The sequence below is a fragment of the Lygodium microphyllum genome, chromosome 12, assembly GCF_053477565.2.
Source record: "Lygodium microphyllum isolate KBCC chromosome 12, Lygodium_microphyllum_v1.1.10, whole genome shotgun sequence".
NCBI classification, from domain to species: domain Eukaryota; kingdom Viridiplantae; phylum Streptophyta; class Polypodiopsida; order Schizaeales; family Lygodiaceae; genus Lygodium; species Lygodium microphyllum.
Window position 1 is genome coordinate 5,418,358 of NC_141146.1, and position 15,462 is coordinate 5,433,819.

General features: G+C 44.4%; 1 protein-coding gene across 1 annotated transcript in view; it reads right to left on the reverse strand.

The window, feature by feature from the left end:
• The window catches only part of LOC148027419 (uncharacterized), a 61,410-nt gene that overhangs the window by 23,972 nt on the left and 21,976 nt on the right, over positions 1 to 15,462 (reverse strand). Inside the window, exon 3 of the mRNA XM_087689105.1 lies at positions 9,647 to 9,848. Coding sequence (XP_087545231.1) covers positions 9,647 to 9,848 — 202 coding nt within the window. The remainder of the gene's footprint in view (positions 1 to 9,646; positions 9,849 to 15,462) is intronic.

Sequence of the window (15,462 nt, forward strand, 5' to 3'; positions counted from 1 at the left end):
CGGGGGGTTGAGGAAACCATAGCAGGAGCAGAGCGCTCGGAAGACAACATTTCCTTCCTGCGCATATATGTACGCATGGAATCTTGTGAGGTAGTAGGCACAGTACTCTCCATGCCAGCAACAATCCTGTTGTCTTTTTTTGCACGTACTTCAACCCAATCAGTGGCACGGGAATCCAAATCCGAAACCTGTTGTTTACCTTTGGCCAGAACTTGGGGCGGGTGGATAGTATCCAGCGACGGAGCATCACACACCATATCTTCCATGGGTGGAGCAACATGGCCCGCATCTGAAATGTGTTGCTGCTCTGGGCATTCGGCCATAAAGTGCCCCAACTGTCCACAGGAAAAGCAATGGCCTGCAAAATTGCCCCATTTCAAACGAAAGTGTAAGGGATGCATGCCAGAGCAATTGAGACGTAACCAAGCAGGCCTTTTCCTTGCAGTATCCCATAACATGCACAAGCGGTTGCGATTCACAGCCCTGAGACTAGGAGGGACCAGAACCGTGCCCACAGCGGCCATAGCATCCTTCAATAGCGGCCAATAAACAGCCGGACAATTTTCCACTTCTACCCACACAGGGCATTCACGTTGCAGGAGGCGCTGAAAATCTTCCATCGGGCGCCATGGAACCACATGAACCAACCGACGATCAAAAAACAAAGGCAGTTTAGACAGGAGAGCAGCACGGTGCGTCTCAGTTTTCAAGAGGACCTCAAAAAAACCTCGGGACCCAACAAAAATCTCTTCAACACATTCCCCTTGTAGCAGACTCTGCAGCCATTGGCGAATACGGGAAAGCAGCGGGATTCGACCAGTGAAGAAGAGTATCACAGCGCGATCATAAAACACCGAAAAGGAGCGTAGGACAGTTTTTGGGTCAACGGTAGCTTCCAGAACATCGTCAGGTGCAGAGTCAGAGAAGGCTTCCTGATTATGTTGAACATATTCGCCAAGCAGAGTGTTGGCAAATTCCAGCAGATGCTCCCAGTCCACCTCCTGAGAGTCCACAGAATCCGAAGCAACCTGCGCATGGAACGATCCTGAATAACACCTATCTCTTCCGAGGTATGCTTGGTACGTTTACCCGCAGGCTGGATGTCAGGAACCGGGGGCATCTCGTCAGTGCACGGAACCATATCCTCCGGTTCCTCAGCATCAGAATCCGGGCCAAGTGCTGCCACCGTTTGGTCTATGAAATCCAGATCCAAACCAGCCATCTTGTATGACGAGCTGATCTCGAAGGAGGACTGACGCACAGTGCAGATCACTGTCGGCTGAGTTAGAAATCTGCACCCCTGTAAGCTGGTTTCGCACACGGCGGAGGACGACCCTCAGGACATCACACGAACAGGTTGCAGGCGTTAAAAGTCTGGGGCGCCGACCACGGTGGCTGACTGGCGAGGGCAGCGTCTCTCTCTCTCTCTCTCTCTCTCTCTCTCTCTCTCTCTCTCTCTCTCTCAGGGAAAACAGGACATGCACTGGACAAGCGGCTTCAGTCGTAGCCTGTCCCAATCACGCGAGTGACAGGGCACAACCCTGACAGTGCACGTGCAAGAGGGCGAACCACAGGGGGGGCAGAGGACGGCAGGGCTGGACAGTCGACGAACCAAGGCAGGGGAGGCGACGTTCAACAGGGCCCAGGTCCGACGGCAGGACTGGAGAGTCGGCGGCGGCCCAGGGCAGGTATTAGGCGTGGGCCGAAACCCTGACGCACAGGGCGGACGGGCGCGAACCAGGCGCAGAGCCCGCAATTGAAGCGGGCGACAGTGGAACGGGTCAGACGACTGACGACAAGTCGCCCGACGGGCCAGACGGGCGCAGGAAGAGTCGGAGTGCGAAACGACCAAGAGTGACGGGCAGGGCCGACAGGTCAGACGACTGTCGGCAGGGCGGTATGAGCAGGCGGCGCCATCTCTCTCTCTCTCTCTCTCTCTCTCTCTCTCTCTCTCTCTCTCTCTCTCTCTCTCTCTCTCTCTCTCTCTCTCTCTCTCTCTCTCTCTCTCTCTCTCTCTCTCTATATATATATATATATATATATATATATATATATATATATATATATATATATATATATATGTTCATGTTTCTTCTTCCTTCGCGCATTCTCACATGTTATTAGAACCTAACTGAGAGCACAGAGGTGAGATCTCTTGCAAAGGAGCCCAAACCATCAAATGCAGCTTTCAGCCCTTGCGTTTGCTGCAAACACAGCATTTTGTAAAGGAGGCATCAACTTTTTGGCAGTACAATCTACGTTTTGCTGCAAATGCAACCATCCAAGAGGAGGCAACATCATCTCAGGAGGAGGCAGCATCATCTGGTGGGGTGGCAGCAGCTTTTCTTCCCTAGGAGTCAACTTTTTTCTCTCTCTCTTCCTCAGGTGACAGCATCTTTTGATGCAAGCAACAAAAGAAGCACATTCTGTTACTTGATTCCTATCTTGTGTTGCAGCTTTCCGAGTGATTACAGATTTGGAAGATGTCTTACCAATTTCAAAGCTTTGATGACTCAAACAAGGAGCTTATCTCACACCATTCATCTGAGAGCGGAGACATGATTATTGGGAGTTTCGTGATTACCAACAACGGGAGGGTTCTCTTCAAACCCATCCTTCTTCTACTCATCTATCAAAGCGGACCCCATCTGAAGTGAAGGCCCCATCTTAAGTGAAGATGTCTCCCTTGATACCCTCTATTCAAGTGCTTGTTCTCCCTTCTATGCCCAAAGAAGACAAATTGGATGGTTCCAACTACTCCTTGAGGTCCTCCAAGGTGGAGTGTATACTCGACACCCTTGATCTTTGGGAGCTCGTTTCTTCACCTATTCCCCATCCCCAAGAGGATCCAGCTAATGGGTCCTCTATAGACTGTGCTTCCTTATGAGATCGGCTCAACTCTCGAGCCATATCTTTTCTCTTTATGAGTTTACAAGAATCTGTTCTCGTACATGTTTACAAGTTGAAGACTGCGGCAAAAGTTGTGGAGCAAGCTTGCATCGGACGTCAAGTCTACTTTCTTGAATGGCATCCTAGAGGAAGACATTTATGTTTCCCAGCCTCCAAATTTTCCTGTGCAAGGGAAGGAGGACCATGTCTACAAGTTGTAGAAGGCCCTTTATGGCATGAAGCAAGCTACCAGGGCTTGGTACCAGAGGATTGATCGATTCTTCTTACGGAGTGACTTCCATCGATCAATACATGACCCAACCTTTACTACAAGGTTGCAGGTGACATCTGTGTTCTGATTATTTTGTATATGGATGATCTTATCATCACTTAGAGCTCTACACAGGAGGTTGATCAAACTCAGTAGATTTTGAGACAAGAGTTTCACATGACAGATCTTGGGATCCTTCACTTCTTCCTTAGACTGGAGATCTATCAGATGGCATAAGGCATTTTTATGTCCCAACACAAGTACATCTCTGAGCTTCTTTCGGAGTCTGATATGGCCAAGTGTCAGCCTATTTCGTGTCCCATAGACCCTGAGTCCAAGCTTATGGCAGTAGGAGATCCCCTTAAAGATGTTACCCGTTACAGATGCCTCGTTGGCTCTTTGATCTGGCTTATTCATACTCAGCTAAACATCTCTTTTATGGTGGCTTTGCTATCTTCTTTTATGAAGATTCCTACACATGATCACTTGAGAGCAGTCTGGCACGTTCTTTGATATTTACAAGAGACTTGGTCCTACGAGATTATGTATAGAGAGGAGGTTACTCTTTCTGGATGGAGTGACTCTAATTGGGCAAGTGATATGGATTGGAGATGGCCCACTACAAGTTACACTTTCTCCCTTCGATCGAGAGCTATCTCTTGGAGCAGTAAGAAGCAGCCTACCATGGCTCTTTCTTCTACAGAGGCTGAGCACCATGTCCTTTGTTCTACAGCCATGGAGGTAGTTTGGCTCCATCATCTGTTGGCAGAGATTGGCTTTCCTCAAACAAGACCCAACAAGACCCATGGAGCTGCATGTGGACAACCAAAGTGCCCTTGCTTTGGCAAAGAACCCAGTGTTTCATGCTCACACGAAGCACATTGAGGTTCAATATCAATATGTTTGAGAGTGGATCGTGGATTTCAAGTTGGAGGGGACCTACTGTCCCACAGCAGACAATGCCATGGATCTCTTCACAAAGCCTTTGTCTCAAGCTTCTATGCTTCATCACATAAGGTTATTGGGTCTTCAAACACTCCCAGGATCTAAGAGTGGGTGTTAGTCTACCTAATTTAGTCATGTCAATCTGTCATCTCCTAGTTGTGACTCGTGAGCTCCTATCAGAGTCTAACAAGGACATGGGAGCTGCAACAGTTTAGTGTGCGATTCTCCCATTTTAGGATTTCTTGTGTATTTCCCTAGTTTGTCAGTAGATTTTGCCCTTTGGTCAATGCCAAATTGCTCCACGACTGCTAGATATTTTTATCATCATTTTCTCCATTCTTTTCAACAATCGGACTGCATTTATTGCAGCCATCTTTGTGCATTTAAGTCCGCCAGATTTAGGGCCTCCTGCCCAGCAGTCAGCCAGATTTGAAGGGTGTTGGCTATTTATAGCCACCTCACTAATGGCTCATATTCACTTCTTCAGATTATCTTCAGCACTCTCCTCTCTAACACTCTCCAACATTGGGTGGTGCTACCGTCGTCATCTCAGCCTGATCCAGTGCCCTCAATGACTCTCCGGGGTTGTGTGTGCAGGGACTGATCAGTCCTCATCATTGTATTCAGCATTCTTCTTGTAGTATTTCTTCCTTCATTTTCTGCTCTGCTCTGTGTGTGTGTGTGTTCGTGCTTCTTCTTCCATTGTGCACTCTCACATGAACTCGTCTCAAGGACCGGGGCAAAGAGTATGAGCGGAAGAGAGTATTGTACTCCGACGGATCCCAAGGTGTCTAGGGGTAGCAAACGCAGCTGTGTGAAGCCAGATCACTCTCAGATTGATATTCAGATGCTAGAAATCTGCAAACGCAGGCAGCAGTGATAAGATGGCAGCTGTATGCAACCTGCAGACTATAGAGTGCAGCACTGTTGCTGGAGTGGCAAGCAGCCAGTGCAGAAAACATGTAAATGCAGCAGTGCTACTGATGTGGACAGCAAGGTGGCAGGCTGACAGGCTGTACCACAGCTCCAAGAGGTGTAGAAGCAGTAGTGCATGCTATTCCAGCCTCAAACAGCAGTCACTAGCTGGTAGGGATGATGGACAATTGCAAAAGGCTGATTAGCAGGTGCTAAAAAGTAGATAGCAATGGGCAGCAACTCCAGCTGAGATATCCTCCGTAAACAGGGTGTGGACAGCATAAAGAAGGCACCTACAAGCCAGGAAAACAAGATTAAGGCTGAGTGGTGGGTAGCTTGTCTATTTCTAGGGGGCTGGGCCTTCCCAAATTACAGTTTGGCTTATGGGACGCATACACTCTCTAGGATCGTGTTTCTTTTAAATTAGAGTTTGGCTTATGGGACACATACACTCTCTAAGATCATGTTTCTTTTAATGAAAGCTTCGGTAATTTAATTAATTGAGCATGTTTTGGGGTTGTTTAGGAGGTTAACCAGCATGTAATGCATTTTCCCAACAATCACCACAAGCATGACACTATACCATGAATGACTTTCTAAGATCTAGTAATATAAGCAAAGGATCTGAAGTCAACTTTTCTTTCAGCTCTTCAAATGCTGAAGTTTCAACATTCCACCTTAGCCCACCAAAAAAGGTATATCCTTTTTCTACAAAGCATGTAACGGAGATGCAATTTCAGTCAAATGTCAAATAAACTGACGATAATATGAACATAGCCTCAACAACTTGCAAACCTCGTGTCCAATCTCAAATGCAGCCATGTACAAATAGGATCAACCTTTGTAGGGTCCATACCAACAGCCTCATCTTAAACTAAATGCCCCAAAAAATCGAACCTCACGCAAGAAGATTTCACTATGCTTATCCTTTACGACAAGCTAATGTTTCTTGAGTTCATTAAGCAGAATAGGCCAAGTTCTTACAATGCTCCTCTTCATTCTTTGAATGCATAATCATGTCATCAATGAATATGTCCACAAATACCCTATGTGACCAAGAAATTCTATCCATCATTTGCTTAAACATGGCTAGAGCATTAGTAAGGCCAAATGGCATTACCAAGAACTCATACAACCCAAATGAAGTAATGAAGCCTATCTTATGCACATTCTCAACCCTTATGTGAATTGATGATACCCACTCTTCAAATCAATATAGTTGACACTGGTAGACCTTGCAAATCAATCCATCACATCATCAATCCAAGGAATCTAGAAGTGATTCTTGATCATGATCTTATTTAGAGAGTGGCATTCAATGCACATGTGCCATGACCCATTTATTTAATGTGTGGCATTCAATGCACATGTGCCATGACCCATTCTCTTTCTACACCAACAACACAAGGAAGTAGTATGGAGATGAATTGGGCTGCCTCAGCCCCTTTTCTAGCAGCTTTTGTACCTAACTAATAATCTCCTCTTATTAGGTTGTATTTACTCTATATGGTGTCTTATTCACTGGACAACTACTAGGTATTAGACCTATGGCATGATCCTTTGGCCTTTCAAGTGGTAGCTTCTAGTCAAAGATTGTGAGAAACAATATTCATATTGTTTCAAAAATACTATGTGCTCTTTACCCAATTTAGACAAATTACCCTGTAATTCATTATCATCGTGACTTTTAGTGAACACTAAACAAGCTAAAGGTGATGTTTCATTACTTTGAAAATGGCCGAATCCGTTACAAGGAAAGATTCCCCTTTCAATTTTACAACCAAAGTATGGACCTTGCCTTTATGATGGAGGGTGACTTTCTTTGCATGAATGTCAATCAATGCATGCACTCAATGACACTATCGTATACCAAGCAATACCTTCCATCCTTCCAATAGTACAATGAAAAACTCTTTGTTGTCTGCATAACTCTGAATATGTATGCAAAGTTTCCCAACGATGGGTGCGACCAGCTCAATGTGACCATGACGTGCCATTCCAACTTTTCCCATTAGTCTCATCTCATCCTCTCTAATTCCAAGCCTAGAAAACATATCTATGGAGATAAAGTTGGCACGAGCACTCAGATCAAAGAATATCAAAACATGTTGATCCCTAACTTTGCCCCATGCTCTACATAACTTTGTAGCATCATCATTCAGCTGCTCACTGAGGACATGAAGGACCAAACCAGCAGTAGCCTTGGGCATTTTACCCTTTGGATCACCCTTACTTTTAGCATTACGAGCTTGCTGCCTATTCAAACAATTCTTAGCAATGTGTCCCTCCTATTCACATAAATAGCATTTGTTGGCAGCATACAACTCTCTATGTTTGTCCCCACATTTTTTAGTACTATTTTGTTGTCTTTGCTTCTTCTTACATTAGAAGAAGACTTTACACACTTCTTAGCGTCTGTTGCTCTCCTTTTTAACTTGATCTCGTCACTTTTGAAGTCAAAAGACTTTCAAGCAGCAATGCATCAGTTGTATGTTCCCTCTCAATCAGTTGAGACATGCTGGTCACTATTGTCTTAATGTAAAAATCTTGTATTTCCTTTGGCAGCCCACAACAATACTTCTCTATTTGCTTTGATTTGCATGATATGAAGTGATAGGCAACAATGCTTCCCAAAACTTTTTATTGTATAGTTCCAAATAGAAGCATCCAACTTATGCCATCCAATCATTACATCCACTTCAAATGTACTTGTCAACCATGCTGAAGTAAACACTTGCTTAAATTGTACCCAAGTAGGTGACACTCTAGCTTGCATTAAAAGAGAAGGCCACCACTGCAAATCATTGCCTTTTAGAAAGACACTAGCCTTAGCACTTTTGAAGATTCCATAAAATTACCTCATGAATAACAGTCGAAGCTTTCAATTTATCTTGTGCAACACTGAAAGTATCAACTTCACAGCCTTGCCACCTTCATTGAAGCCCTTTGCCTTGCCTTTAGGTGTCATATTGTCATAAATGGGTGGCTGCAAAAAGGGTGCATTTGCTGTCTTTCCATTGTGATCAGCATTAAACATCACATTCACTAGACCAACACCAACGCCATGTACCCAAACATGCCAAAAGTAGCAAATCATTGCCAAACATGCCCATTCATGCACTAGGTATCATACCAATATGGCCGCACATCACATTTTGCATTCCACCAATTATCCCTAGATACATTCAACCATGCATTCCATGCATACCTTGCCATATACCAAAAGCATTTGGACCATGCATACCAAATGATACAATACCATGACCAGCCATTGCATGGGACACTAAATTGCCTTCAAAGTACCCCCAATCCCCAACATTCAAATACACGCCTTGCTATCCACAAGGCATAATTTTAGCATTTCCAAGATAACCATGCGACTATTGACTTTGCCCAATGGCAGCATCTGCATTTGTTCATTCATAGTATTAAGAGCATTTTGAGGATGTGTCACCTCTCCCTTTTGTGATTCATGCTGCCCAAAGCCTTAGAGGAAGATTTTGTTAGCAGTGATGTGTGCCATGTACAGTCATTTCTTGCCTATGAGCCTTAGGCTGAGTTAGACAAGGACATTAGGAGCTCTGACATTGTATTTGTCCATCATTTCTTCTACTCTAGACACTTTAAGTGGAGGTCCTACACTTGCATTTCCTTTTCTGGCATGGCAGACACATAGAGTGTGGGCACTAGGCAGGCTGACCTAGACAGCCATATTCTGGCCCTCATATCACTTTTGACTAGTCAGACCTATATTAGCTCTCACTCCAATACATCACCTAATCATTCATCCAGCCCTCCTCATTGTTCAGTCTCATCCTCCTGCCTTTGTCTGGCGCCCACACTGACGCTTGGAGCTGTGTTTTTTGGGGGGCTGATTGTTGCACCCTTGTTTCCTTGAGATTTTTGTGGCACCATGCAGACCAATTCCATGGGCAAGGCTCTCTATTTGACATTGAACTGTGGATGATTTCTCGAGGTATGTCTGGGCTTGATTCCTCAAGCTCAAATTGGAGAAGACTTTGGTGGAGAATTGATCCACCTCCAAGGTTCGTGGTGGTAGTGCAGATCTTTATGTATAGATTGGCCAAGATACCATGTAAAAGTGCATGTGGAAGTTAGGTGAAGTGAAAAGAATGTTGAAAAGAACACGCAAAGATGATTGCGACAATAAAACTGCCTGACTACGATGGCAACACCTCAAACAATACAGCTGCCTAACTGATATGGCAGCCCCTCTGCCTCCACGAGGTGCCACGTGCACTAGTAATGAGGGTTAGGTTGAAGACTCAAAGGATGGCTAACTTAAGTATGAGGTGATGTTGCCATAAGGCAAGCTGCCATATATAGTCAAAAACGACTTTGGACTGGTGGTAAAGACAAAAGTAGTTGCAATCTAACCAAAACATGGGCAATGCCCAAAACTATGGCCTAAATAGACAAACCTGGGAACTTCCCCACTGAATCAAATGTAGATCTCAAAACCAAGAGATGGCTAACCTGCTAAGAGAAAGTTGAAAAAAGTGATTAATTATTTTTTACAACGTGGAACAAAAGGTCATGAAGAATAATAGTGAACACTATAAGCTTCACACATTTCAGGACTATCAAATACTTAGAAGTTCATACCGGCATTGTTAATGAGCACATGGATTTTGTTGCCAAGCCATTGTACAGCTTGCTCCATAATGACCTTTGCTTGATTGATGTCACCAATATCACCTTGAACAAAATGAAAGGAATCTGTAGGAAGCTCAGCAATATCCATTGTTTGATTTGAACGTTGTTGAAGCTCTAAATCCTTGATGTCTGTGCCAACAACTTTGTAGCCCTACATCACAGATGTTGACCTATTGGATTACACTACTCGTCATTGCTAAAGACAAGAAAGCACACATAAAACAAAGTACTTTGTCTTGAAAGACTATCAAAGATATTCCCAAGAAACAACATAGGTATTCACAATCTCAAGCAAATGCATGAGAATATGTTGTAAAGAAATACTCTGACATAGAAACACAAATAACAATCGTACAACAAAGCACAAACTGATAAAAGAACTCAATTAGGGTTAGGGTAACTCAGAGACAATGAACACAGAAAATAACTAAAGTGATATAATTGCTGAATTTACAATGCTCATGTAGCAAACACACTATGCAGTAAATGAATACTGAACCTCGAACTCTTGTATCTCAAGGATTAGGGCAGGGGTAATGAGCTGGAGAGTGTGTCGTACTCTGAACAGATCCCGAATCGCAGCAAGACAGCCTCCGGATGTCGAACACCAGCAAATGCTGCAGTGAGAAGCTAGATCTGATGTAAACAACAGTGAGGAGAAAGAGACTAAAAACACAGGCAAGACAGCCTACAGGAGAGAGAAAAACTAAAAAAGCAGGCAAGACACTTTGCAGGAGAGAGAAAACTGCCAAACACAAGCTATACAGCCTGGTGACAGCCTGTAAAGCTGGGCGACAACTAGAGGAGAGAGAAAACTGCCAAACGCAAGCTGTAGATGACATGGCAAGCAGTACGGCAGCAGCTTGTGCAGAAACAATAGTTGCCTGTCTGGGATCAGCTCCAAACTGTGAGAAGAGGGCTGGAAATCAAGCACCAACTGATGTAGACAACAATGGACAGCTTCGGCTGAGATGCCCTCCGTGAACAGGGTGTGGGGAGCAAGCTGAAACACCTAAAATCTGCAAAATACAAGATTGAGGATTGAATAGAGGGCAACATACGTATTTATAGAAAGTTTGGGCCCTCCCAAGTAGGTTTGTGCTTATGGGACACAGAAACTCTCTAGGATCGCGTATCTTTTAAATAAACAAGGTTTCTTCATTAATTAAGCAAGTTTTGGGGTTGTTTTGTTGGGTGTAAAGTCCCTTCATCTCCGTGTAAATAGACTTATGGGTGTGAACACACCCTTAATGTACCCTAACATATAAATACATTCTTTTTATTCTTTGTGTACCGTCACATCGGTACACCTATCTCTGAGTTCACTCTCTCTAACTCTCAGCTCATCTCTGCTCTTCAGCTAACGCTTTGACCTTGCACGCCATTACGCACTCACCCCTTCAAACTGGTATCAGAGCGCGGCAATCCAAGCTCGTAGACAAGACAAGTGCAAGCAAGTGTAGGTGATAGCTACAGCTACAGAAGAGAGGAAGCAGTCGCAAGCAAGGGAAAATAGTCGCAGGCGACATCAACATTCGATATCGAGATGAGGGAGAGATGGGTTATAGAGTTTGGCTTCTTCAAGGCAGGAAGATAATACGCAACCAAGATGTAGTATTTAATGAGGCAAAGTTGTTGAAAAATGCTACACATGGTGATCTTGATAAAAAGAAGGTCAAATTTCAGCATGAACAGCCAGCCATGCAGCAGCCATTAGCTGAAAATTCTATCCCTTTTGATGCTGAAAATAAGCAGCAACCTATTGTGCTACAGCCAGAAGATCATGGACAGAAAATAGATGCACAGTATGAAATAGGACAACAAGAAGAACATGTTGAAAACAGATTACAGCAGCAAGAAAACGCTGAAAATCAGCCACCTAGTGATGGTATGCACATTCCTCAGGATGTAGGCCCACTGCCTCATAATACAGATCATTGGGTAAGACGGTCTACACGTGTCAGAAGGCAGCCATAGAGGTTTCAGCCATCTTTGGATTGCATTTTGTTGACTGATGAGGGTGAGCCTCTAACATGTGCCTTTACCACCACATACAAAGCTTAGCAAAGCTGATTGCCCTAAGGATGATGCAACTGTTAGTGCCATTATGGGTATACCTTATGCTAGCTTGTGGACCTTTGATGTATGCCATGGTTGCAACTCGCCCTGACATTGCTCATGAAGTGGGAGTTGTTAGCAGATTTATGTCTAACCCTGGCAAGCCACATTGGGAAGCAGTAAAATGTATCTTCAAATACTTGAAAGGTACACAAGAAAAGTGTATGTGCTATGGAAAGGGTACACTAGAGTTGCAGGGACTTTGTGATTCAGACATGGCAGGAGATCTTGACACTAGGAAATCTACCAATGGGTATGTTTTTACTTTGGCTAGTGGGGCTATCTCTTGGTGTTCAAGATTGCAGAAAATTGTGGCATTGAGTACTACAGAGGCTGAATATATTTCAACCACAGAAGCTTCTAAGGAAGCTATTTGGCTTAGCCGTCTGATCAAGGATTTTGGTCTTTCTTCACGTACTCCAATGCTTGGTTGTGATAGCCACAGTGCAGTATGTCTGGCTAAGAATGCCATGTTTCATGCACGTACCAAACACATAGATGTTCGGTATCACTTTATTCGACAGGTCTTGGATGATGGTCTTGTCATGGCCACACCCAAGACCTTCCCAAAATAAGCATACTATCCCTACCATTACTGGGTGTCGATGAAGAAAAAAAATGGTTGTGGATATAGCAAATATGTGAAGCAAGCAAGACAAGCAAAGCAAGCAAGCAAGCTAAGGAAAAAAAACTGCCTTGGAGACTGCCATGGAAAATGCTACGAATATGGTGGATCCGGAGTCAACTACTCCAAAAGACCAAAAAGGGATAAATGCGCACAGATGCATGTTTACATGAACAGAATGCCAATGCATGGGGTAATGCAAAGGGCAATGCAAGATTTCATGCTTACGCAAGATACAATGCAACCGTGCCACTTGGATAGTGCCCTCAAAAGGGGAATTGTTCACTTGTCCAAGTGCCCTTTTACAATCATATCATCCTAACAGTACGGATGAAGTTACAAATGTCTATAATACAATACAGAAAAATAAATGAATGAATATCCAAAAACTATAAGCATCATCACTATCACTATCAAGAGTAGAAGCCGCCCCCTCTCAAATTGGAAGGGAAAGCAAGAGGGAAACACCCTCTCCCCGTCAAATTGAAAAAGTAGGGGACGTTGTACCCAAACCGATCCTGGGTAACAGGTACTGAAGAACTGGCCGGTTGACCACTTTGGTCAAAATATCTGCAAAATTGTCGGATATAGACACAAACTCTAGATGGATAGTGCCTAGCTCAACCTGCTCTATGGAAAAATGAAAGTGGACTCCCACATATCACATCCGTGGTGTAATGATCGGATTGCCCACAAGGGCAATGGCACTCTAGTTGTCACAGTAGACAACGGTGGGAGAGTCGCATGGGAAATGAAGTGTCACTAGTAAACTCCTTAGGTAGATGGCCTCAGTGGTGCCATTGAAGAGAGCCCGGTACTCAACCTCGGCCGTGGAAGCCACCGTTGTCTCCTACTTATGGCTTGACTAAGAAATGGGAGCCGCGCCCAAGGTAAAGAGGTAGCCGCCATGAGAACGACGAGTATCGAGATCTCCTACCCAATTAGAACCAGTGTACCCTTGCAAATATAAACCAGAACCATATGTCAGGCCATAAGAATAAGTGCACTGTAAATAATGCAACACATGAAGACATGCAATCCAATGTGACATTCTAGGTGCTGTGAAATACTGACTAAGTATGCTGACTGAGTAAGCTAAATTTGGTCTAGTGTGAATTGACCAAAGAAGTTTTCATACAACAGAGCGATAGGTATGTGCATCGAAGGGCTGTCCTAGAGTATCCTTCGACAAGTGGACATTAGGATCAAGAGACGTGGCCACTAGCCGTGTCTGATTCGAAGTGTGTTATTCCACTAGCTGACATGCATACTTCTGCTATGACACAAAAATACATCCCTCAAAACGAACAACCTCTATCCCCAAAAAATAAGGCAACAAACCAAGGTCTGTCATCTCAAAAGTAGCACTAAGCTTTGCCTTGATGTCTACTATGGCAACAGAATCTGAGCCTGTGATGAGTAAGTCGTCAACATATAGCAGGATATAGCTGACCCCCTCTGTAGAAGATCGAACATATAAGTTCAAGTCATAAGGGGTAGAATGGTATCCATGAGTCCGTAAAAACTCATCCATTCTATGGAACCAAGATCGCGGTGCTTGCTTCAACCCATAAAGAGCTTTCTATAAGCGGAATACCTTATCCCTCAAATTTCCCTGAAGGAAAGCCTAGTGGCTGCTCCACATAGACTCCGATGCACGACAAGGTGAGCCTTGTACTTATCTAAAGTTCCATCAACTTTTAGCTTAGTCCTGAAAATCCTTTGTCCCGATGACTTTCTTGTGGCTTGGATGATCCACCAATGTCCAAGTCTCATTTCGATCAATACTCTCTAGCTCCTTCTCCATGGCCTCTCGCCATTGAGGGTGCTGAAGACCCTCCTACCATGTATCCGGCTCAGAATGCGCTATGTAATCGGTTGTAAACAGCAATGCAAATTAAGCCTGAGGAGCAAACCGGACAGATCTTCTAGGTCCCTCTGGAGTGAAATCCGGTGGTAGGATCCCCGAATCCCGCATGGTCTGCTGGTACCAACGAGGTAACAGGTCTCACGAAGGGGGCCTAGAAGATTAAGAATCTACACGAATGTCAAAAGCGAGAAGTAGCCCAGGCTCAAGAGGCACGATCTTTGATGATGTGGAAGGAGGAATAGAACCTAAATCCAGTGCAGAGAACTGCACGATATCCCTCTCGTAAAAAACGACGTCCCTCCTAACGATAACCTTGTTTGTCCAAGAATCGAACAAACGATAGGCTTTCGCTTCAGAGGAATATCCGACAAAAATAAGGAGATCAGCTCGGGGAGTGAGCTTTTCTATCTTATCATCAGGCGTCTGTGTGTGTGGACACGACACCCAAAGACTCTGAAGTGAGATATGACAGGCCGAGAGCCAAAAAATGCCTCATACGGGGTCTTCTCAAGAAGAGCCGCAGTCGGGCACCGGTTGAGGATGTACACCGAAGTGTTAACAACCTCGACCCAAAGCGCTCAAGAAGCTCTGCTACAAACAGCATAGAGCGTGCCATTTCCATGACTATCCGGTTCCTACGCTCTATGACTCCATTTTGAGAGAGAGAGTTAGTAGAGGTGAGTTGGTAAGAGATGCCATGCTTCAGTAGAAACTCGGAAAACTCATGGGAGATAAACTCACCACCGCTATCACTCCTCATGCAACCAACACGACATCCAATCTAGTTATGAACCAGCAGCACCCAAGTAGAAAAATGTATAAAAGCATCAGACTTATACTTAAGGAAGTACATCCACATGTATCTAGAATGATCATCCACTATTAGAAGGAAATACAGCACGCCATTCAAGGCGGCACTGGATGTCGGCCCACAAAGATCAACATGAATCAATTTAAGAGGCTCCTCAGCACGATGTGTGGACTGCTGAGGGAATGGGATACAGTGTTGCTTTCCGAGCTAACAAGCTTTACAAACATCGCGAGCTGGTTTTAGACGGGCAAGGCCCTCAACAACTCACGGCGGAATAACTCATAAAGAGAGTCAAAACCAACATGCCCTAAGCGAAAGTGTCAAAGACGCTCATTGTTCGT